This window comes from Monodelphis domestica, chromosome 3 (genome assembly GCF_027887165.1).
Source record: "Monodelphis domestica isolate mMonDom1 chromosome 3, mMonDom1.pri, whole genome shotgun sequence".
NCBI lineage: Eukaryota > Metazoa > Chordata > Mammalia > Didelphimorphia > Didelphidae > Monodelphis > Monodelphis domestica.
In genome coordinates, this window is record NC_077229.1 from 417,198,317 (window position 1) to 417,220,613 (window position 22,297).

The window sequence follows — 22,297 nt, forward strand, 5'->3', positions numbered from 1 at the left end:
TTGGGATCCCATTTAGGGTTTTGGTGGCAAAGATACTGGAGTGGTTTTCCATTTCCTTTTTCCATTCATTTGACAGATGAGGAAACTGAGGTCACAAAACTAGTAAGTGTCAGAGGTCAGATTTGAACTCTGGAAGATGAGTCTTGCTGACTGCAGGCCCCAAGCTAAGGCAGACAGCATTAACAAAATAAGTCTTCAAGAGGGAAATAACACAAGAGTTGATCCTAGAAGGAAGAGAGGGATTCTGAGAAGTAAAGGTGAGATGATAATGTATTCCAGCCAGGGAGGAGAGCCCTGCAAATCCATAGAAATAGGGGATGAAATGTCGAGTTCAGAGAAGAACTGGAGCTTAGCACTTGTGAAGGAAAAGAATAAGAAATATCTGGAAAAGTATATTGGAACTAGATTGTGGAGGGCTTTCAATACTAGGTTTAGGAGTTTATGTAATAGTGAACCAAAGAAGGTTTTTGTGCAGAGGAATGACTTAAGAAGTTCACTATTCAACTGATTGTCCAAAACGATCACTGGATTTAGAGCTAGAAAGGGTCTTTGATATCATTTAACCCAACTCCTTCATTTTATATCTGGAGGAATTGGAGCCCAAAGAAGGGAGGGGACTTGACCAAGGTCCACAAATTAATCCTAGTATTTTTAAGCACTTATAATATTCCAGGCAGTGGAAATACAAAGACAAAAATGAAAATCTCTGCCCTCGAGGAGTTTCATTTTATCTAGGTCACACAGCTAATAAAAGCAAAGGTGATTCACACACAGATCCTCCAACTCCAGAAGCATTGCTACTAATGATGAGTGAGAAAGAAATATCAGAGGTGATCTCTACCTAATGGTCTTACAATGGGGTCTGAAACAAGAAAAGTTACACAGAAAATGACGAAAGTAATTCAATGGTAAGATAGATACTAGATGAATAAACAAATAAATGGGGCACATTTGTTTCCATGAAATTGGGTTAGAGATGTCAAGGATGGCTTCATGGAAGCATCCAGACTACAGCTGGAGATTGGATGGATTGCATAGGCATGGGAAGATATCTTGTGATGGAAAAGAAATAAACAAAATTACAGAATCAGAGTTAAGAGTTTGCATTTGGCATAAGAGCAGCAATGAGGAGACCAGATTGCCTAGAATAGAGTTTAAGTTGGGGAGCAAGGAATTAGAAGGTTGGATAATCATTAAGTAGCCAAGTTGAGGGTAGGGAGAGGGTCTTGGAATCCAAGCCAGGTTGGACACCATGCAACATTAGTTAAAAACTAATATTTATATGGAACAGCGAGGTAGTATCATGGGAGCACATGACTTGGAGTCAGGAAGACAAGTTCAAATCTAGGCTCAGATACTTTCTAGCTGTGCAACCCTGGGAATGTCACTCAATCCTATTGGCCTCAGTTTCTTCATCTGTCAAATGAGCTAGAGAAGGAAATGGCAAACCACTCCAGTATCTTTGCCAAGAAAGCCCCAAATGGGTTCACAAAGAGTCAGATGTGACTGAAAAACAACTGAACAACATTTACCAGACACTGTACTAAGCACTTTACAAATATTATATCACTTGATCCTCACAACAACCCCAAGAGGCAGGTCTATTATCATTCCCGTTTTACAGATGAGGAAACAAAAGCAAACAGAAGTTAAGTAACACACAGGATAATACCACTAGTGGGCATTTAAGGCTGGAATTGAACTCAGATCTTCCTAACCCTAACCTGGCTCAAATCTGCTATAACACCTAACTGCCCAATAAGTAGCAAGGAACCCACAGCAAATTCTGGACTGAGGGAATTTCTATGTGCCAGAGGGAAAGAAAGTTTTAAAAACAAGAGAAGGGGAGATGTTTTAGAACTGAAAATGATTGAGCTAAAATATTTATAGCAGCTTTTTATTTATAGCAGTTTTATGGTAGTAAAAAATAAAGTGGAAGCTAAGTAGAAATCCAATGATTGCATAGTATAGTGAATAGAATTCTGGACTTGGAATCAAGAAGGTCTGGGTTCAAATCCTGACCAACCCTCCAGCCATCAAGATGTCACCTCTCTTGGCCTCAGGTACTCATCTACCAAATGAAGGCATTGGGCAAAATAGTTTCTGAAATCCCTTTGAGTTCTAGACCTTTAATCCTCAGATTCTATGATTTGGGAATGAACAGCTTCACAAACTGGAATCCATTCATGTGGTAGAATATTATGAAGAATACAAGAAAGTATGACAAGCCCCATGAACTGATGCAAAGTGATACGAGTAGAACCAGGAAAATGGTACTGACAATGACCACAGCAATGTATGTGGGAAGAACAGCCACAATGACAATTGAGGTAGATTGCTAGCAAATTATTATTTGGAGCTTAGCTCCAAAGACGAGATGGGAGACAGCTCCTCCTGCTTCTTTATAGACATGGAGGTTCATTGTTGTAGAACAAGACTGCATGTAACATTCGACTTCTTTTTTGACATGTTGATTAGACTTGCTGATCTTTTTTCCCCTGTAATTTTTATTTTTTTCATAAGAGAGAATTTTCTGGGAGTAGGAAAAGTGGGGGACAGACTGGGAAATTCATATGATATAAAAGCAAAAAAAAAAACAAGGTTATTAGTACAGTTAAAGAAAAAAAGAAGTATTGGATATTCACATCACAGTTGGAGACAACAGCCACCAGCAGTAGGATGACCTCTTCCCTAGATGGAGCTCTACTATTTGCTATTCAGCTATAGACAAGTTATTTCATTATCAGAGTTCATCATCTATAAAACAAAGGTGTTGGAGAAAATAGCATGAAACTCCTTTCAGCTCTAACGCTTTAATTTTGAGCAGGTTCTTTGGTGGGAAAGTCAGAACCAGCCCTTGTAACTTCCAGTTTAGTAAAATTTCCTTTATATTGTGGATCCTCCCTCGCTGTGTGGTAATTCTGTTTATCTCTATCATCTACCTCCTTAATCAGCATGTTATTGTATGGTCCTTACAGCTGCTAAGAGCCATTCCTGTTGGAATTGGCCAGGTATACGGCTGTGATAACCCCTGGACTGGCGGCATTTTCCTCGTAGCCCTTTTCATCTCTTCACCGCTTATTTGCTTGCATGCTGCGATTGGATCTACCATGGGGATGTTAGCAGGTATGGTCCCATTGTTCACTCATCAGCATTGGCCACTGAGAATATTGGTACCCGAGGCATCCCCTGAACAAAAATGCCACGTCAGTGATAGCTTCTAGTTTCTTTGGACATTTGCTCTCAGATAACACCGTCAGGTTTTCTACTTCAGGATCCCAGCCCTCACACTGTCTAACCCTGCCCTGTCCTCATTTTGAATACAAATCAGTCATTTATGATTTCATTTAATTAAAAGTTGGTGTACTATTTCTTATTTAAAGCTTTTTTTTAAGGAAAGGAAGTCCTTATCAGCATTAAAGGAATCTTTATATATATATTTATATATTTATTATATATTTTAAATAGTAAATATTGTAATAATAAATAAATAATATTTATTGGATAATTAACATTATTAAATATAAGTATTATATTTATATATTTAATTCAATGTATATATATGTATATATAATTTTATAGATAGAACAAGTCTTCTGAGAACCAAAAAGCCTTCCCTGTGATCTGAAATGTTACTGTATGCTAATGCCAGGGCTTACTGTGAGTCATATCATTTCACCCCTGAGTCCACTGTTAATTACTATCCTTTGAATGCTTTTATCCTGAATAAAATCCCACACCTAAGTTCTCCCAGGGATGACTAACTAGAATGTGCTAAAGAAGATGGGCAAGAAAAAAAGGAAATTGCTCAGTGAGGCTGCTTTTTTTTCTAATGTTGCCCTTAATGTAGTGGGGATATAAATATGGCTGGCTTTTTTTTACAGCCCTTACTTTGGCAACACCTTTTGATTCCATCTACTTTGGCCTGTGGGGCTTCAACAGTACGCTGGCCTGCATAGCCATAGGAGGAATGTTCTATGTCATCACCTGGCAGACACACCTCCTGGCAATCACCTGTGGTACGTATCTGAAAACTAATTCCCTTTGGATCTGAAGTGGGAATCTGTGTGTGTCAGTTCAAGCATGGGATTGTGGAGAGAATAATAGACTTGGGGACAAGAGGCTAGGTAGCTGGGTGACATAGTGGATGGAAGACTGGACCAGGAGTCAGGAAGACTCATCTTCAGGAGTTCAAATCTGACTTCAGACGCTTACTAGCTATGTGAACCTGAACAAGACATTGCCTCAGTTTCTTCATCTGTAAAATGTGCTAGAGAAGGAAATGATAAACCACTCTAGTATTTTTGCCAAGAAAACCCTAAATGGGATCATGAAGAATTGGACAGGACTGAAACAACCAAGCAATAAAAGTCAAGAGGCCACTTGTAAAATTCTATCATGAACAAGTTATTTGGCCTTTAAATAATTTAATTTCCTTCTCTGCAAAATGAGAATAACAATTCTTTCCTACCTACCTATATGAGGAAAGCACTTTTCAGACCTCAAGATGCTATATAAATTTGGATTATTTGAACAAATCTGATTTATGGCATTCCTAATTTACACAAAAGTTCTTTCAAGGAAAAATTATTTGCTTTACAAAGTGATTCTTCTCACACAAACACACACACACACACACACACACACACACACACACACACACAATTCCTGTTACCATTGCTTTATAGAACAAACTCCTTTAGCTCCTGGAAAATGTGATTCAGTTTATAAAATTGAGGTACAAAATATACGAAACAAGTTATACTGGTACATAAGCATTTAATGGGTCTGCTGCCATCACAGATCCAGAGTCCTCACTTGAGGACCAAACACTATATTTACCCAGGAGCCCAACAGCATTTTGGAAGGGGAAAAAATAGTAGTGGGTGATTTGATGGCTAAAAATCATCACAATATTCTCACCACTATGCTGTGGTCCATGGGGACACGAAAAGTCAGACACAAATGGACAACAACTTATTTTCTCTTCAACTGTTTTGAATTTCCCTTCTCCTTTTTCCACTCAATCATTTGGTTTTTCTCTCCTTTTGAGGCAAATTAACTAATAATTTGTATTTTCCATTTTAAATGAACTGACACTTTTATTTTTAATTCAATGAGTTTTTCTTTTTCTCTTAATTTTTTCTTTGATTTTTAGAATTTAAAATTTGTGTTTAATTGAACTTTTTAGAGAAATGTTCATTCTTTTTGTTGATGAAAGCCTTTTAAGATATAAAAATAACTCTAAAATTAATTTAATTGCCTCTCAAAGATTTCAGTATGTTATCTCAATGTTACAATTTTCTTTGAAGAACTTAACTACTGTCTCTATAATTTGTTCTTTGATCCATATGTTCTTTGGTAGTTTGCTTTGTTTTTATAAACTGTAAAGCCTGATTCAAATTTAAGATGTTCCTTCTGTTTGGTTTAGAGGTTTCAAACATTCCTTTTCTTTCTGATTTATTTGTCCAGTGGCTACATGGTTAGCTAGTAGCCAGAGTTGACAGACATCAGAGTAATGGGATAAAAAGCACTAGGTCAAGATTCAGGTGACCTGGACTTCATTCTGACTTTGTCACTATCTCTGTGATTTTGGTACATTCACTTAGCCTTTCTAGGCTTCAGCAATCATCTAGTCCAAAGGGTTAACCTGGAGACTTCAGACACTACCCAAGATGATTGAGGGAAAAAAAAATACATTATTTCCACTAACTTCTAGTTGAAATTAAGCATTCCCTTCAACTATTTTTTAAACTGTTTAAAATTTTATTAATATCTTTTTTTCTTAATCCGTGATTCTAAGAGGAGGGCCTTAGAATTCCCTAAACTGCCAAAGGGAGCCATAACACAAACAAACAAACAAAAAGTTGAGACCCCTTGATCTGATCCAACTTTCTCATTTTATAGATGAGGAAGATGAGTCTCCTCATGTCTAAAAATCTAGTAAATTAGTCTATAATCCACGTAGTCGCTGCCTAAACATTCATAATGACAATTACTGTCTTCCAAGGCAGCCAGCACCATGGTTGAATTGCTCTGATGATCAGGAGGGTTTTCCTGGAATTTCTAGTCACTAACACCCTCTGAGGTTAATGAAAAAAGGATCCACAGGATAGAAAATTCTATTCTCTAACAGAGCAGATTACACCAAGCTTTCAGGGCATAAAATAGCAACAGGATGACCTTTCTTCTCCAATCCAGACAGAATTTATTCATTCATCACCTCTTCTTTTTCCCTTCACTTCTCTTGAATCAAACAGTGCATGATATCCCCACAGACTTCAAAGGAAACTATGAATCACATCATCCCAGAAAGCATTCTAATTCAAACCACAATTCTCTGAAAATTGGAAGTTTTCCTTTATGAATAAGGAAGCTACAAAGACAAACCTCTTTATTAGCAGCCCTGATTTGTTACAACCAAATGTCTACATCCTGGGCTGAACAAGAGATGCTAAGCAATACTGTGACCTCAAGTTATGACTCCTCCCCACCTCACCATTCTTGTTCTCCTTAGAGTTGGAGTAAAAATAAATGTTTGGCAATAAAGCACAATAGAAAGAATCTGGGGCTGGGGCATCAGGAGATCATGGGATTGTCAAAGAAGAAGAAAAGGGATCCAAGAGATCATTTAGCCCAACATCTCCATTTTGCAGGTGAAGACAATGAAGCCCCGAGAAATAATTTCTCCAGCATCACAGAGATAAGTGACGAAGCCAGGATTTGCATTTGGGTCTTCTAAGTTCTTTCCACTTTACCATGTAGATCTAGGTTCTAGTTCTAACCACCACTACCCATTATAGAATGTAATGATTTGTTTTCCCTCTCTGGGTCATCATTTCCTCATTATAAAATGAGAGTTTGAGCTTTCTAAGGCTTCTTCCAACCTTAACATTCTATAATTGAGGGTTCTTAGGACCATCTAAGTTTAAAGAATCATCTAAAGTCTAGTTCCACATGATATAAAAGCTTTGATCCGGGCTTTCCCTCAAGTCTGAAGCAAATAACCTTTCTCCATGAATTGTTTAAGTAGGTCAGAGCAATGACTTGAAACTGAGCCCCATATATCCAGTTAATTTATTGGCTAGTCATTTAAAAAGTCTTTAACATGCCTGTCCCAGAACATATTCACACTTGGAAGTGCAGCATTCAAACTTCATAAAGCCTGCCTGGACAGTACTCCAAAGATTCTTCATCTTTAAAGTAACTGGCTATTTGTGCCGCATCAATTTCCTTTCTCTGATTAAAAAAAAGAGGGAGGGAAAGAAAGACGGAACACTGGAAATTAACAACCCAAAAGACCTGGTTCCTTGGACTGTACGCAGGGAGCATTGCCTGTAAACACAGAAATTAAAGGAGGAATATGATCTAATGGGCTGTTTAAAGAATACTGAAATATAGCTACTGCCTAAAGAGCCCCTGCAAGTCTTGGGGAAAGGGGGTGCAGTCACCAAATGACAAGGAAATCACAAAACGGGATACAATCACAGCTTCCTAACTGCTTTACAGTTTGTCAAGGCATGGGTCCAGCAAGAGCTCTATTGTTGTTATGGTTCAGTCATGTCCAACTCTGTGATCTCAACTGGGGTTTTCTTGGTAAAGCCACAGGAGTGGCTTGCCATTTCCTTCTCCAGCTCATTTTACAGATGAGGAAACTGAGGCAACCCAGGTAAAGTGACTTCCTCAGAGTCACCCAGCAACATGTTTGAGACTGAATTTGAATTCTGCCTGGCACTCTATGTACTGTGCCACCTTGATGCATTTTAATGTGTTATACATTGCATTATAGTAATAAATATATTAGTAAATCACAGTGTGTATTACAAATATTACTAATATACATAAGCACACACACGTATATGCATATAAATTTTATTAATGGTTCCTAGGGAAGGTTTCTGGCTGAGAACCCTAGGAGTTCTTGGCAGCCCTTGCCACAGGGTAAAATTTTCATTTACAGTTTAAGTTGTTAAAAATGCCTGCTAGAACCAAGAGAACATTGTACACAGAAAGTGAAACATTGTGAAACTATCCAGTGTAGTGGACTTTGCTACTGATAGCAATGAACTGATCCAGGACAATCCCAAGGGATTTAGGAGAAAGAATGTTATCCACAAAGAGAAAAAGAACTGTGGGAGGAGAAATGCAGAAGAAAAACAGATGATTTATCACTTGTTTATATGACTTGAGGTTTTGGTTTTAAAAGATTATTCTATTATTAAAATGAATAATATGGGAATAGATATCAAGTGATAACACATGTATAACCCAGTGGAATTGCTTGTCAGCCCTGGGAGGAGGGGAAGGAAGAGGGGACGGAGAGAAAATGAATCATATAAACATGGGAAAATATTTTTAAAATAAAATTTTTTAAAGAATAATAATAAATAAAAATGCCTGCTAATAATACAAAATAGTAAAACCTAAGGACATTCTCACTGCTGGATTTGGGACCTTTTAAAAAAAGTATATATGACTTCTAAGCCAATTTTTTCCTGTGGAATATAATGCTTTTCAAAGGTGCCAAGCAATGAAAAATTTTCCCCTTCTTTTTTTTTTGGTCTTAGCAAGAGAAATAAAGCAAATATAACGATAAAGAACTAGATTCCCAGTCAGAAAACTTAGGTTTGAATTCTAGTTTAGCTGTGGGACTTGGGGCAAGTCTAAGCCTTAGTCCTCCTAGAGCCTCAGTTTCTTCATATGTAAGATGAGAAGGTTTGGTCAGAAACCTGGTGAGGACCATTCTCTCCAAGTTCCATCAGCACAGTACAATAAGAGCCAACGTTGGCCTTTGCACCCATCAGGAAGCCCTGTTCAAAGGCTGAGGCCACAGGCAGTTCAACATTTACTCATCACTTTCCCATTCTTCTCTTCTTTCAGCACTGTTTGCAGCCTACTTGGGAGCTGCCCTGGCCAACATGTTATCTGTGGTAAGCTGATGTGACCGTCCTCCCCTTTAAAGCGTGCTCTCTATAACCCCTTTGGCTTTCCCCCCTTCTCTCTCTCCTCAGCTGTCCTTGCTCCCACACACATCTCTGGCACTTGCAGACTGGGGTGCCCTCTACACAGTGGACATGGCTGATCGCCTAATGGAATTGTGGGCTAGTCAGACTCCTTTTTAAACACAGCGTGCCCGTCGTTTTAAATACTCCCAGACCCACCTATTTAAAAAGAATCCAGAAGGAAATTCTTTTGCAGAGCAATTCATGACTGTCCATTCCTTAATTTAGTTACCCCCTAATTTGTCTTTTTCATAAATAAAAACTTGCCTTTATTGGGTGTGTTTAAAGTAGGGTAAATCTGAATGAATTTGTCATTATTTCTGTAGCCTTCTGTAACAGGAGTTCAAGACCTAAATTTCTTCTGAGATTTGTACTTTTGGGGGGAAAAAATCATTCCTTCCCAATCTCTTGCAAATCTGGGAAGAACATTTTTGTTCTTCTGAACTACAGATCCCAGAATGCCTTCCAGGTCTCCAATGCCTTTTATTTATTTTATTTTTTAAGCCTTTCCCTTCCCTTAGAATCAATATTATGTATTGATTCCAAAACAGAGGAGCAGTAAAAGTTAGGCAATGGGGGTTAATTGACTTGCCCAAGGTCACACAGTTAAAAATTATCTGAGGTCAATTTGGAACCCAAGACCTCCTGTCTCTCTAGACCCAAGTCTCATTCTATTGGGCCACCTAGCTACCCCTCTCAAATTCCCCTTTATACTTCTGAGCTGTATTCTTGCGGCTCTCTCATGTTTTCTATTCTCTCCCCAAATTTATAAGTGTCTCCGGTAGGTGTATGTATGTACATGCACACAGATGTTAGGCAGCGCTACTATGGGTTTTCAGAAAAGGGAGATCTGGAGGAATCCAAGAAGGCTTCCTGGGAGAGGCAACTAAGGCCCAAGAGAGATGGAATGACCCTACTACAACTAGTCCATAGCTAACCAAACCAAATGATGTGAGAGAAGAAATTGCAATCAGTTTTCTCCACTTGAGCCCCAAATGTTGAAATAAAGTCATGGAGGTAAAGCCAAAGCCCAAAGATCCCCACCGCCATTTTGGGCAAAGACAACCTGGCAAATGCCAGACCCTTGGGCATTGGTTCAGAGAACCAGGTAACAGTCTCTCCCTCCCCTTCATGGCAAGGACAAACTTCAAGTGTTACCTGGGCTGCTGGCAAGCACTTTACTATTCTCTGTGAGGGTCCTGCCTCTTCATATCCCAATCCCAATCTATCTTCTCAGATTCTTTGAAGACTGCATCTGGGGGTCAGCTGGGCAGCTCAGATGATTTAGGGCCAGGCTTAGAGACAGGAGGTCCTAGGTTCAAATCTGGCCTCAGACACTTTCCTAGCTGTGTGACCCTGGGCAAGTCACCTAACCCCTTATATGTAGTATAATTATTATATATGGTATTGATTTTAAGACCTAAAAATAAAAAAGATTCTGCCTCCCTCATGAAATACCTTAGTGAAGGAACAGTTTGTTTCAACATTAAAAATAATTCCTCCCCTTCAGAACTGTCCAACAATGGAACAATCTACCTTGGCAGTGAGTGAACTGCTCATCACTAAGAATGTTCGAATACAATCTGGGATGTTGTAGAAGGGATTACTGAGAAGCATGGTCAGGGAGAGGCAACAGGAGTTAAATGACTTGCCCAGGGTCACACAGATGGGAAGTGTCTAAGACCAGATTTGAACCCAGGACCTTCTACCTTTAGGCCTGGTTCTCAATCCACTGAACTACCCAGCTACCCCCATTTACACTATCTTAAAAACAGCAGAAAATGGAAACCTCAAAAGTAGTTTGCTGCTAAATACATATTGTGTAAAAAAAAAAGTCTATTTTGGTTTTATTAAAATCCTCAATGTTAACTTTTCTACAGTGAATATTTATTAACTGATTTAATAAAGATATAAGGAAAAAAAAGGTTTAAGTCCTGCTCTTCACTCCTTTTTGGGCACTATGGCACTATGTGGCATCCTGTATTATAATCCCTTTGCCTTGATTAAAGACCCTTGTTGCTAAAAAATAAAATAAAACAAAATAAAACAAAATAAAAACAATCCAAGACAATTCCAAAGACCCATGATGAAAAATGTTATCTACTTAGAGAGAGAGAATTGATGAACCCTAAGTGCAAATTAAAACCTACTTTTTTAATTGAAATTTTTTATTTAACTAATTAATTTAGAATATTTTTCTGTGGTTACAAGAATCATGTCCTTTTCTTCCCCTCTCCCCAGCCCACACAGTTCCACTGGGTTTTACATGTGTCATTGACCAAGACCTATTTCCATATTATTGATATTTGCACTGGGGTGACCTTTAGAGTCTGCATCCCCAGTCATATCCCCAACAACCCATGCGATCAAGTAAATGGTTTTTTGTGTGTCGAAATATACTTTTAAAGAATGTTTTTCTTTATAATTGATCATCTTTTCTTTTCCTACATGGATAATATGGAAACATGACCTCACATGTATAATCAAATCAAATTGCTTGCCTTTTGGAGGATAGTGGAGGAGCAGGAGGGAGGAAAAGAATTCCGAATTTAAAATATTTTTAGATGATTGTCATTTTTTTTTAAATAGACTTGCCCAAGATACCAAAGCCCCGCAGGTGCCAGAAGCAACCCTCAAACCCCACATCTCCCTGCCGGAAAGCCTGGCCCCTGCCCACTACTCCGTGTTCCGTCATTTAGTCATACTATCGCTTAAAACCACTTGTGCGCTTGCCTCCTTTCCCCTCCCCACGTAAGCTCCTTGAGGGCGGGAATGATGTCGCTTTTGATCCATGTAGCTCCAGGGTTCGTCTATGGAAGCATGAAAGTCAACGACAATAGCCTGACTCTTTCTTTCCCTGTCTCCCCTCTCCAGTTTGGATTGCCTCCGTGTACCTGGCCCTTCTGTCTCTCAGCACTCACCTTCCTATTACTGACCACCAACAACTCGGCCATCTACAAGTTACCACTCAACAAAGTCACCTACCCGGAAGCCAACCGACTCTACTACTTGTCTCAGGAAAGGAACCGGAGGGCCTCCATCATGACCAAATATCAAGCCTACGTCGTTTCCTAAGCTGCCATGCCAGGACCACGTGCAGCCCCTCATCGTCCAGAGCCAGAGCTTTTCCTAGGGAACGCCCATGACCCCACTCCTCGTGGCCATTCCATGATCCTCTGCAGCAAGCAATCCATCAGTTACCTTCATTACTAATCATCGTCAGAGAAACAAGTCATTGTAATTTATGTGATACGTAATCCTTAGAGCACTGTTATTTACACCTTCTGTAGGCTACATACTAGACTTTAAAGAGTTCCGTTCGGGGAAATTCCTTTACCACTCCTAGAAAAATCAAGCTTTAAAATGTAAACCGTGTCCTGCAGTATAAGAACCCCAAGGAGGAAATGAGCCAGTTTTGTTTTGGTTTTTAATCTAATAATGAACATCAGTGGGAGTAATTGGGTCACTAGGAGATGACCAAAAGCCTCGTCTCCCTGATTCAGAGAAGTACGTAGGACACTAGGTTGGAAAATCAGTAAATGTGGCTTCCAGTCCCTGCTCTGCCAAAACCCTACTGTGTGACTTCTGGCCAATTCCAACTTCTCTGGGCTTCAAGTTCTTCCTCTGTGGAATAAAAGCCACTGGCCCAGATGCCTTCTGAGGTCTTCCCAAGTCCTAAAGTGTTCTGATCCTAAGCTTTTCTATAATGCCAAAATGTCAGCCTTGTCCAAAATGGGAGGGCTTTGAGCCACAATGAAAAAGAAGATTTATAATATCCAAGCAATAAAAATAATACCTGTCAAATTGTAGGAGCTTTTTAAAGCCGTGGCTGTTCTATTAACCCAAGGCTGGAACACTGATTGTGCAAGCAGGTTTGTTTGTTCCGTGGCTGGGGTTCTGGAATCAGTGTCCTGGGATTGCATTTTCTGTCAATTGAATCATATTTCAAATTCACAAAGGAACCTGTTGTCTAAAGCCAAGGCCTCTGGGAACAAAGGAAGAACCATCCCCAGTTTATCTGTCTTAAAAACCCAGTCAAGGAGAAAAGTAGGTTTTCCAAAAGACTAGACTCTCTCATTTAAACTTTACCTGTTTCAGGCTTTTTCCAAAGCTTTTTTTTTTTTTAAACCCTTACCTTCCATCTTGGAATCAATACTATATATATTGGTTCCAAGGCAGAAGAATGGTAAGGGCTAGGCAATGGGGGTCAAGTGACTTGCCCAGGGTCACACAGCTGGAAGTGTCTGAGGCCAGATTTAAACCCAGGACCTCCTGTCTCTAGATCTGGCTCTTGATCCACTGAGCTACCTAGCTGCCCCCCCCCCCCCAACGATTTTTAAATGTCAAAGAGAAAGAGAGGCTAGCCTGAGGACACCTGACAGCTGGCTGAAAACTTGGAAATTAGTCTTGGACACAAGAGAATATTTTTGTGGAAAAAGGCTAGTTTTCTCTTTTAATTATAGGTGCTTTATTTAAAAACCTGCAATTTGGGCAATCAGGTGGTACAATAGATAGAGCACATGGCCTGGAGTCAGGAAGATCTAAATTCAAATCTGGCTTCCACTTAACCCCTATTTGCCTCAGTTCCTTGTCTGTAAAATGGGGACAGAGTGGAGAAGGAAATGGCAAAGCACTCAAGTAGCTTTGCCAAAAAAAAAAAAAAAATCCTAAATGGGGTCCCAAAGAGTTGGATACAACTGATCAACAACAGCCTGGAGCTGGAATAATTCATCCTTCTCAAACCCTAGAATTAGAGACTCACTCCTTGGTCACCTCCCTCCTCTCTGGGCTTATCACACAGGGTGGGGGAGCCCAAGATTTCCCAGAACAATCCTAGGTGCAGTGCCAGCCCCAGACCCAAGAGTAATGTACTTCCTGTTGGGCAAGTGGCTCATAAATCACCCAAATCCTTTTTGTAAGGCTAATGGCTTCAACTTCCTCCTCACCTCCTCATCACCCAACACACATGGGTAGGAAAACAGTCTGCACCTGTGCTATCTCTCCCGCGTGACTGCCTCAGCTGGCCCTCCTGGGCGCCTCCCACTTTGGTCAGTTTAAAGAATGAAGCAAGGGCCAAAGCCGGAAAAGACCCCCCCCCAGTGGGGCAGAAGCTTTCTGGGGGAACGCACCCCAGGATGCAGTGTGCTCATTTCTGCTGCAATCACCATTCTGTTATTGCTTTTTTAAAATGTATTCAATGGGCACTTAAGGCTTTACAGAATAAATAAAATTAATTGTTTCATGAATTCTAAGGATGTGTTCTTGCTTTTCTAAATTTGATATGGAGTGACTGCACACAAATCTCCTTTGGGAAAATGAGCAAACCTCCACACATCTGCTGTTTCCTTTCCTTAGGAAGCTCAATTTTAATCACCCCATCTCCTTGCATGCTCAGATCCCTGATTGCATGCATCTGGTCCAAAAAAGAACTCCTTCTCTTCCAGATAAGATACAGCTGGCTGTATGCATCAATCAGCAAGCATTTTATTCATTGATTAATTCATGGTATGGTGAAAAGAGAAAAGCTGGCTCCCATGTCAGAGAATCTAAGTCCAGATCATCCCTCTGTCACTTCCTGTGTGACCTTGGGCAAGCCTCTGCAGACCTCAGTTTCCTCATCTGTGAAATGAGGGCATTAAGCCAGTCTCTGAGATCCCTTTCAACTCTAAATCTAGCATCTTCTGACTACTTGAGCACGTCACTAGAAATACCCCTTCCAGCTAGGAAAGCTTCCTTCTGAACCTTTGAACAAATAATTAAACCTGGCAGCCAGTGGAGTCCCATATTGCATTACTGCGCTCTGTAGGTACAGGTCAATGTCCAAGCAGCCCACTAGAAGGTTCTTGCTCATTCCTCTGCCCCCAAGTTCTGAACTGGGAAGCAATTCACATCAAGGGTTTTACACCAGAGAGTTGTAATTGGGCTGGCTTAAGAAGAAAAAGTCCTCTTGAAGACATTTTCCTCCTTGTGTTGAATGTTTAAATGATGAATTACTTTCAGTGTTTTACCCTTCTCTTTTTGCCAGACATGAGGGATTTGCTCAAGGTTAGCAAGTAGGTTCCTGATGGCTGAGATAAAAGAGCTTGGGTATGTGGCATCTCCATCTAAGATACCAAAGCAAACAGTTATCATCTCAGTGGGGTGGGAAGGCATGCCCAATCCAATCAACAGGCTCCACTAATCTTGCGATTTGCAAAAAGGGTGCATAAATGATACATGGGTTTATCAGTGAAGAAGTAGCCAGAGTCCTGTCCAAACAGAGCTACCACACTGCTGACAGGTATCAGCACTCTTTAAAAGCAGGCTATTCACAATAGGAAGAAGAGGTACATTTGCCTCAGAGATATCTACTTAAACAATAAGGGTATCCTTGATGAAAGCAGTCCAGGCAAATAGAACTTTGCAAATATTCTATAAGAGATGACATCTTTCTAGTCACATAAATGACTGACAGGTACAAGAAACATATAAGATCCTATTGCATCTATTATATCTGTAGGCTTTCTAATAGCATTTTTTTTTAAAAAACCCTTACCTTCCATCTTGGAGTCAATACTGTGTATTGGCTCCAAGGCAGAAGAGTGGTAAGGGCTAGGCAATGTGGGTCAAGTGACTTGTCCAGGGTCACACAGCTGGGAAGTGTCTGAGGCCACATTTGAACCTAGGACCTCCAGTCTCTAGGCCTGGTTCTCAATCCTGTAAGCATTTTTTGAAGAAAAAAACCCACTTCAGACATTCCCCTCAAACAAGGTGTCCCGTATATATGTGTAAAAATAAAATTCTACAGGTGATGCAACTAATAATCATGACAACACACGTAGTGCTTTAAAATTTTGCAAAACACTCTGTAATAATGTGTAATAATCTCAATTGATCTTCATGACAACCCAGTGAGGTAGATGCTATTTTTTCCAGTTTAGAGATAAAGAAACAGGTTGAAAGAAGTTAAAGGCTTTGCCCAGGATAATACAATTAATGAGTATCTGAGTCAGGATTTGAACCCAGGTCTTCCAAACTCCAGATACAGTGCTGTCCTCTATTTTATAGAGCAAGAAGTTTGTTCAACAATCTCCTGAGTATTAACATCCAGTCAGGCATAAAACAGGGAAACATACTCTCACCAAAAGTGTTTGCCATTGTTATGGTCAAAGTCTTGTGCAGAATCCAAAGGAAAGGACTTCCTATCACTTATAAGATTTACATAGGCGGCACAGTAGATAGACTGCTGGACCTGGAGTCAGGAAGACTAATTTTTCCTGAATTCAAATCCAAGCCTCAGACATTTACTAGCTGTGTGACCCTGGGGACAAGTCATTTAACCCTGTTTTTCCTTAGTTTCCTCTTCTGTAAAATGAGCTGGAGGAGGAAATGGCCAACCACTCTAGTATCTTTGCCAAGAAAATCCCAAATGGGGTCACAAAAAGTTTGACACAACTAAAACAACTGATGTTGGATGTGATTTTGATGGAATAGTACTGTGCTGTAGAATGATGAACAGGCTACTTTTTAAAATAATGTGCCTATCCCAAGGATCATATGCTACGACCAGGTGGGTTTTATACCAAGAATGCAGGGACGGTGTAATATTAGAAAAACTATTAGCATAATTAACCATATCAATAACAAAACCAAAAGAGACCATATGGTTATTTTGATAAATGCAGAAAAAATATTCCTATTAAAAACACTGGAGAACATTGGAATAGGTGGAACATTCCTTAAAATGATAAATAGCATCTATCGAAAATGATCAGCAAACATTATCTTTAATGGAGGCAAACTGGAAGCCTTCCCAATAAGATCAGAAGTGAGACAAGAATGCCCATTATCACCATTGCCTTTTAATATTGCACTAGATATGCTAGTTATGGCAATAAGAAAGGAAGAAATTGAGGGAATTAGAATAGGCAACGAGGAAGTGAAACTTTGCAAATAATATAATGGTATACTTCAAGAATCCTGGAGAGTAAACAAACAAAAAACAGAAGTGAAACAGCTTTAGCAAAGTTGAAAGATAAAATCATCAGCCTTTCTCTATATCACCAATAAAGCCATGCTGCAGGAGATAGAAAAAGAAATCCTATTTCAAATAATTGTAGACAGTATAAAATGCCTGGGAATCTAATGTCAAGGCAAATTCTGGAATCATATGATCACAACTATTAAACACTTTTCACACAGATAAAATCAAATCTAAACAATTGGAAAAAAGCATTGATTGCTCACAGATAGGCCAAGCCAGTATAATAAAAATAACAATTCTACTTAAATTAATTTTTTTATTCAGTGCCATACCAATCAAACTACCAAAAAAATTATTTCATGGTGCTAGAAAAAAATAACAAAATTAATCTGGAAGAACAAAAGACCTAGAATATCAAGGAAATTAATGAAAAACTATGAAGGAAGGTGGTTTAGCTATACTGGATCTCAAACTGAATTATAAAGCATCAACCATCAAAACAATCTAGTATTGGCTAAGAAATAGAGTGATAGACCAATGGAATAAACCAGTCACTCAACACACAATGGTAAATGATCATAATAACCTAATGTTTGACAAATCCAAAAATATAAGCTTTCAGAAGAACTCACTATTGAACAAAAACTACTGAGAAAACTAAAAAAGAATATGGCAGATATCAGGGATGGTAGGAGATACTTGGGATCTTTAATGTAACAAATAAATAAAAATTTAAAAAACATATATAATAAAAAGAAAATTAAATTAAATCATAGGAGAACATGATTTAGAGTTCCATGGATAGAAATCATTGAGATGGACATGCCAATCACAAAACATACCCAACTGTCAAAATATATAATATACAGTTATCTCTTCCACATTGCTAATTTCCCCATTGTGGTTTTGATATATTGTAGTTCAGCATAAGAAACTAAATGAGAATTTGGGAGAGTTTTACAGAAGCTACAGATGACAGGCAAAGGTCAGCAAATGACAAAGAAAAAGTTTAGAAACTAGAAATGAATACTTAATCTGAAATTACAATAAGGTACTATAAACACTCCATAAAACAAAAATGCAGGCTTCTTCTCTGGGACAAAGGAAGGGCAAAAAAATTTGATGAGGATTTTCCAGATCATGAGAGCACCATATCCCTAATCTCGATAATGGAAGGAATAACTTTATATACATATGCATAATATATGTGCATATACAAATACAAATTTATCAATCAAGTGTTATAGATGTAAACAAGGAATTTGCCTAGAACAAGGGAGATGTGCAAAGGTTGAAGAAAATGTGTCTGGAGGGGCAATGGAACATTCAGGAACCAATGGGGGAAGGGAGAATTCCATGGAAGATTCAAAAGGAGAAACTGCTGGCCAGAGGGAGATGCTGGTCAGTCTCTTATCTAAGACTCTGGGAAAGAGCTGGTTAGGAGAATTTTTCTTCTAATACCCTTTTGCCTGGCTGATCTGAATGAAAGTGTTGTGCCCTAAACTGAAGATCACCCTGGATCACAATTTCCCTCAGGGGAAACTATTCCTTGAAAGACAGTTTTGATCCCACCATCAAAAAGTGACCCTAGAAATTAGTTAGCAGGGATCACCCTGTGTCTTTGGGGTATAAACTCAGCAGTGGTATGGCTGGATCAAAGGGTAGGCAGTCTTTTATCACCAATATTAATTGTTCAAGGGGGAGGGTGGGTTCAGAGCCAATATAAGATAAATGACAATCCTACCTAAACAACCTACTTATTAAAAAACATCCCATTTAAATTACCAAAAACATTTTATCAACTAGAAAAAATACCAAAATTCATTTTGAAAAACAAAAGTCAAGAATATTAAAGGAATTAATGAAATAAAATATAAAGGAATATGGCCTAGCAGTACCAGATTTTGAACTATATCATGAAACAAAAATTATCAAATGTTATCTGGCACTGGCTAAGAAATAGCAAAATAAGTCAGTGGAACAAAAGGTAATTTTATATCTGACAAAAGTAAAGATCCAAGTTTTTGGAGTAAGAATTCACTATTTGGGAAAACTTATTGGGAAAGTAGTCTGGCAGAGATTAGATATAGATCAATATCTTGTACAATTTACCAAGATCAAAATGGATACATGACCTAGACATAAAGCATAATAGCTTTATTTATTTATTTATTTATTTTTATTTTATATAATATATTATATATAATATAATAAATAAACATTATTTATTATTTATATAAAAGACAATAGTATAAGCAAATTAGAAGAACCAAGAACATATTTCCTATCAGATTTATGGATAGGAGAATTATTTATAAAGAAACAAGAGTTAGAAAGCATTGTGAAATGTAAAATGGATAATTTTGAATACATTAGAATGTTTTTTTATGAATAAAACTAATGTAGCTAAGATTAGAAGGCAAGCAGTAAGTTGGGGGATGGAATGATACACTATTTCTTGAGTAGAAATCATATATCCAAAATTTATAGGGAACTTTATCAAATATATATGAGTATGAGCCCTTTGCCAACTGATAAGCAATCAAAAGATATGGACAGTTTGGGGATGAAAAAATCAAGACTACATCTGAAAAAATGCTCCAAATCATTATTGATTAGAGAAATGCACATCAAAACGGCTCTGAGATATTGTCTCATGTAGCCCCCAGTAGTGAGAACAGCCCCAGTAAAATCAGAGCCAGCAGCTAGAAATTGCCAGACACGTAGTCTGCTCCCCAACATGAGAAAACCAAGCATTTCCCCTCCCCAAATACTGTATGTCCAGCCAAGAAAATAATCATACAAGAGTTCTGTGAGAAGAACATACAGTATAGGGTCATACATTGATATACTGACATGTGATTTATTATTCTACAGAAAACACTGCTTAGAGCCACTAAGGCAATCTACATCCATTGTTTCCAACTTGTAAATCATTACTAACCATTGTTCCTGCAAAAGGCTTACCTAATCCTCAGCCTACATCATTTTCCCCATAAATTGTGCACTCCAAATCAATAAACTTTGTCGCCACCCAGCAACAGAATGTCTGTGTGTCTGTGTCAGTCTGGTGGCTGGCCCTCCTATAATCCCAAATCATTTTTCTCATCCCAGTTGGATGATCCACGAATAATTCATCGAGCAAGACTTGACAGTCTCATACCTATCAGATTAACTAAAAAGACAAAAAGCCAAATTGATAAATGTTGAAAAGACACTAATACATTCTTGGTAGAACTACAAACTGATCCAACCATTTTAGAAAGCAATCTGGAATTATGCTGAAAGAGTTGTAAAACTCCATATACCTTTTGGCCCAGCAATACTACCATTAGGTCCATTTCCTAAGGTGATCAAGGAAACTATGTTCCTAAATGTTTAGAGAAGCTCTCATTGTGGTAGCAAAGAATTGGAAAATGAAGGGATGCCCCAAAATTGAGGAATGGCTAAACAAGTTGTGACATACAAATGTGATGGAATACAACTGTGCTGTAAGAAATAAGAAGCAGGTTATTTTCTTTAAAAACATGAAAAGATCTACACAAAATTATGAAGAATGAAATGAGTAAAACCAAGAAAACATTATGTATAGCAACAGAAATATTATTTGAGGAATGACTTGTATATGTCCACCTCCAAAGAAAGAACTGATAAGTAGAAATGACATAGTTATATATATATATGTATCTTTTTGTCAAATGATGCTTTCCCTAATGGGAGAAGAGAAAAGAGGGAGGGAATTAACTGGATAATTAAATGTAACAAACAAATCAATTGATTTTTTTTTATTTTAAAAATTAAAAAGGAATGTAGAAAACATTAAAAATCCAGTTAAAGCTTAAAAAACTCTTCTGTCTTAGAATAGACATAAGTGTCAATTATAAGGCAGGAGAGAAATAGTAGCTAGGCTTAAGTGACTTGCCCAGGGTCACACAGCTAGGAAGTGTCTGAGGTCATATTTAAGCCTCTCAACTTCAGGTCTGGCTCTCTACCCACTGAGCAACATAACTGTCCCTAAATTCTACCTTTTGCAAGAGACTTTTCTCGATACTCCCGTTATGTCCCACCCACTCCCACTCCTAGTGCCTTCCTTCTAAGATTACCTGTAGTTTACCCTATATATTCTTGTATATACATAATTGTTTGCATATTATCTCCTCAATTAGAATGTGACCCCTTGAAGGCAGAGACCATGCTTTTACCTTTCTGTGTACCCCCCAGCTCTTAATACAGTGCCTGGCACATAGTAAATGTTTTGCTGACAGTTAACCAGTTGAATGATTATTGGCTAATTAAACCCTATTAAAATAAGCAGTAGGAACACTAAGTAAATATGTGTGCTAGTCCATAAAATGGACTATCCATGTAGGATAGGAATGTTTCATTCTGAAAGATATATGGCTCCCGGTCTCAGAGAAGCCCTTGTCCGCTCTTCTGTCCCCACGGGACCAACAAAGCATGTAGAGCTACTGTTTGAGCAATGAGTTTACTAGAGACAAGAGTACCAAATGGATACTTTACCTTTATTTGGGAGCATCCCACTGGTATTACAGGTGACCATTTAGAATAGGGCTAAACAAAACTGCAGAGCAATGCCAAGAGACCTAAGCAGAGGGTCAGATGAGGGTGAGCCATTAAGGAAAAAGGTGAACACGTAAGAAAGAGGGCACAGGTGGAGGGAAGCAAAACCAGCTGACAGGAAGAACAGGCAAAGCCTGATCAGTAAGATCGGTAGAAATGGGGGAGCTGAGCAGACATTGAAAGGCAAAGATCAGTTCAAAACTGAGAGAAACATGTAGGATTTTTCCCATGAGTCCAGCTTATGCCAACATAGACCACCAGGGAAGGACAGCCTTTTAGGAGGTGGTTCTAAGATTTCCAGGTAAATGTAACTTGAGAGGAGGAAATCTGTTCCTACTTGGATGAAGCAGCTCAGCTACCTGAAAGGACTCTTCAGCCCAGGAGTATTTTCAAAATCTCATCAACTAGGGGAAAAAAAGGTTTGGAGGGTGGAAAAGATGGGAAACTGTGAGGAAGTAATAGTTTCATCTTTGACTTTGTTACAAAAGAAAGCAGAGATAGGCACAGCCTAATTTGAACAGTATAATTTGGGAGAACAGATTTGAAAGAGTTCAGAAAAAAGACAGGGAAAAGCCTATGAACTAAAATTCTACAGGGTAAGTCAACCCAGAAAGAATAGAAGAGTTCTCAGAATGTCATCCACAAAATACAAAGAGCAATAGTTTCAAAACAGAAAAAGTGAAAGTTCTATTTAATTAATCAAATAGTTATTGTCTACTTCTTGTCAGACACCGTACTATGTGCCTAGCCA

At 38.6% G+C, this 22,297-nt stretch overlaps 1 protein-coding gene and 1 long non-coding RNA gene across 3 annotated transcripts in view; one reads left to right on the forward strand and one right to left on the reverse strand.

Annotated features, from left to right (window-relative positions):
* Nucleotides 1-13,625, forward strand: part of SLC14A2 (solute carrier family 14 member 2) — a 72,130-nt gene extending 58,505 nt beyond the window's left edge. For both annotated transcript variants that reach the window (XM_056824377.1, XM_056824376.1), the window contains 4 exons: nucleotides 2,979-3,126; nucleotides 3,885-4,019; nucleotides 8,881-8,930; nucleotides 11,877-13,625. In XM_056824377.1, the coding sequence (XP_056680355.1) occupies nucleotides 2,979-3,126; nucleotides 3,885-4,019; nucleotides 8,881-8,930; nucleotides 11,877-12,077 (534 nt within the window). In that variant the 3' untranslated portion in view covers nucleotides 12,078-13,625. The remainder of the gene's footprint in view (nucleotides 1-2,978; nucleotides 3,127-3,884; nucleotides 4,020-8,880; nucleotides 8,931-11,876) is intronic.
* Nucleotides 1-22,297, reverse strand: part of LOC130458486 (uncharacterized) — a 147,231-nt gene that overhangs the window by 69,922 nt on the left and 55,012 nt on the right. The gene's annotated exons all lie outside the window — the stretch shown is intronic.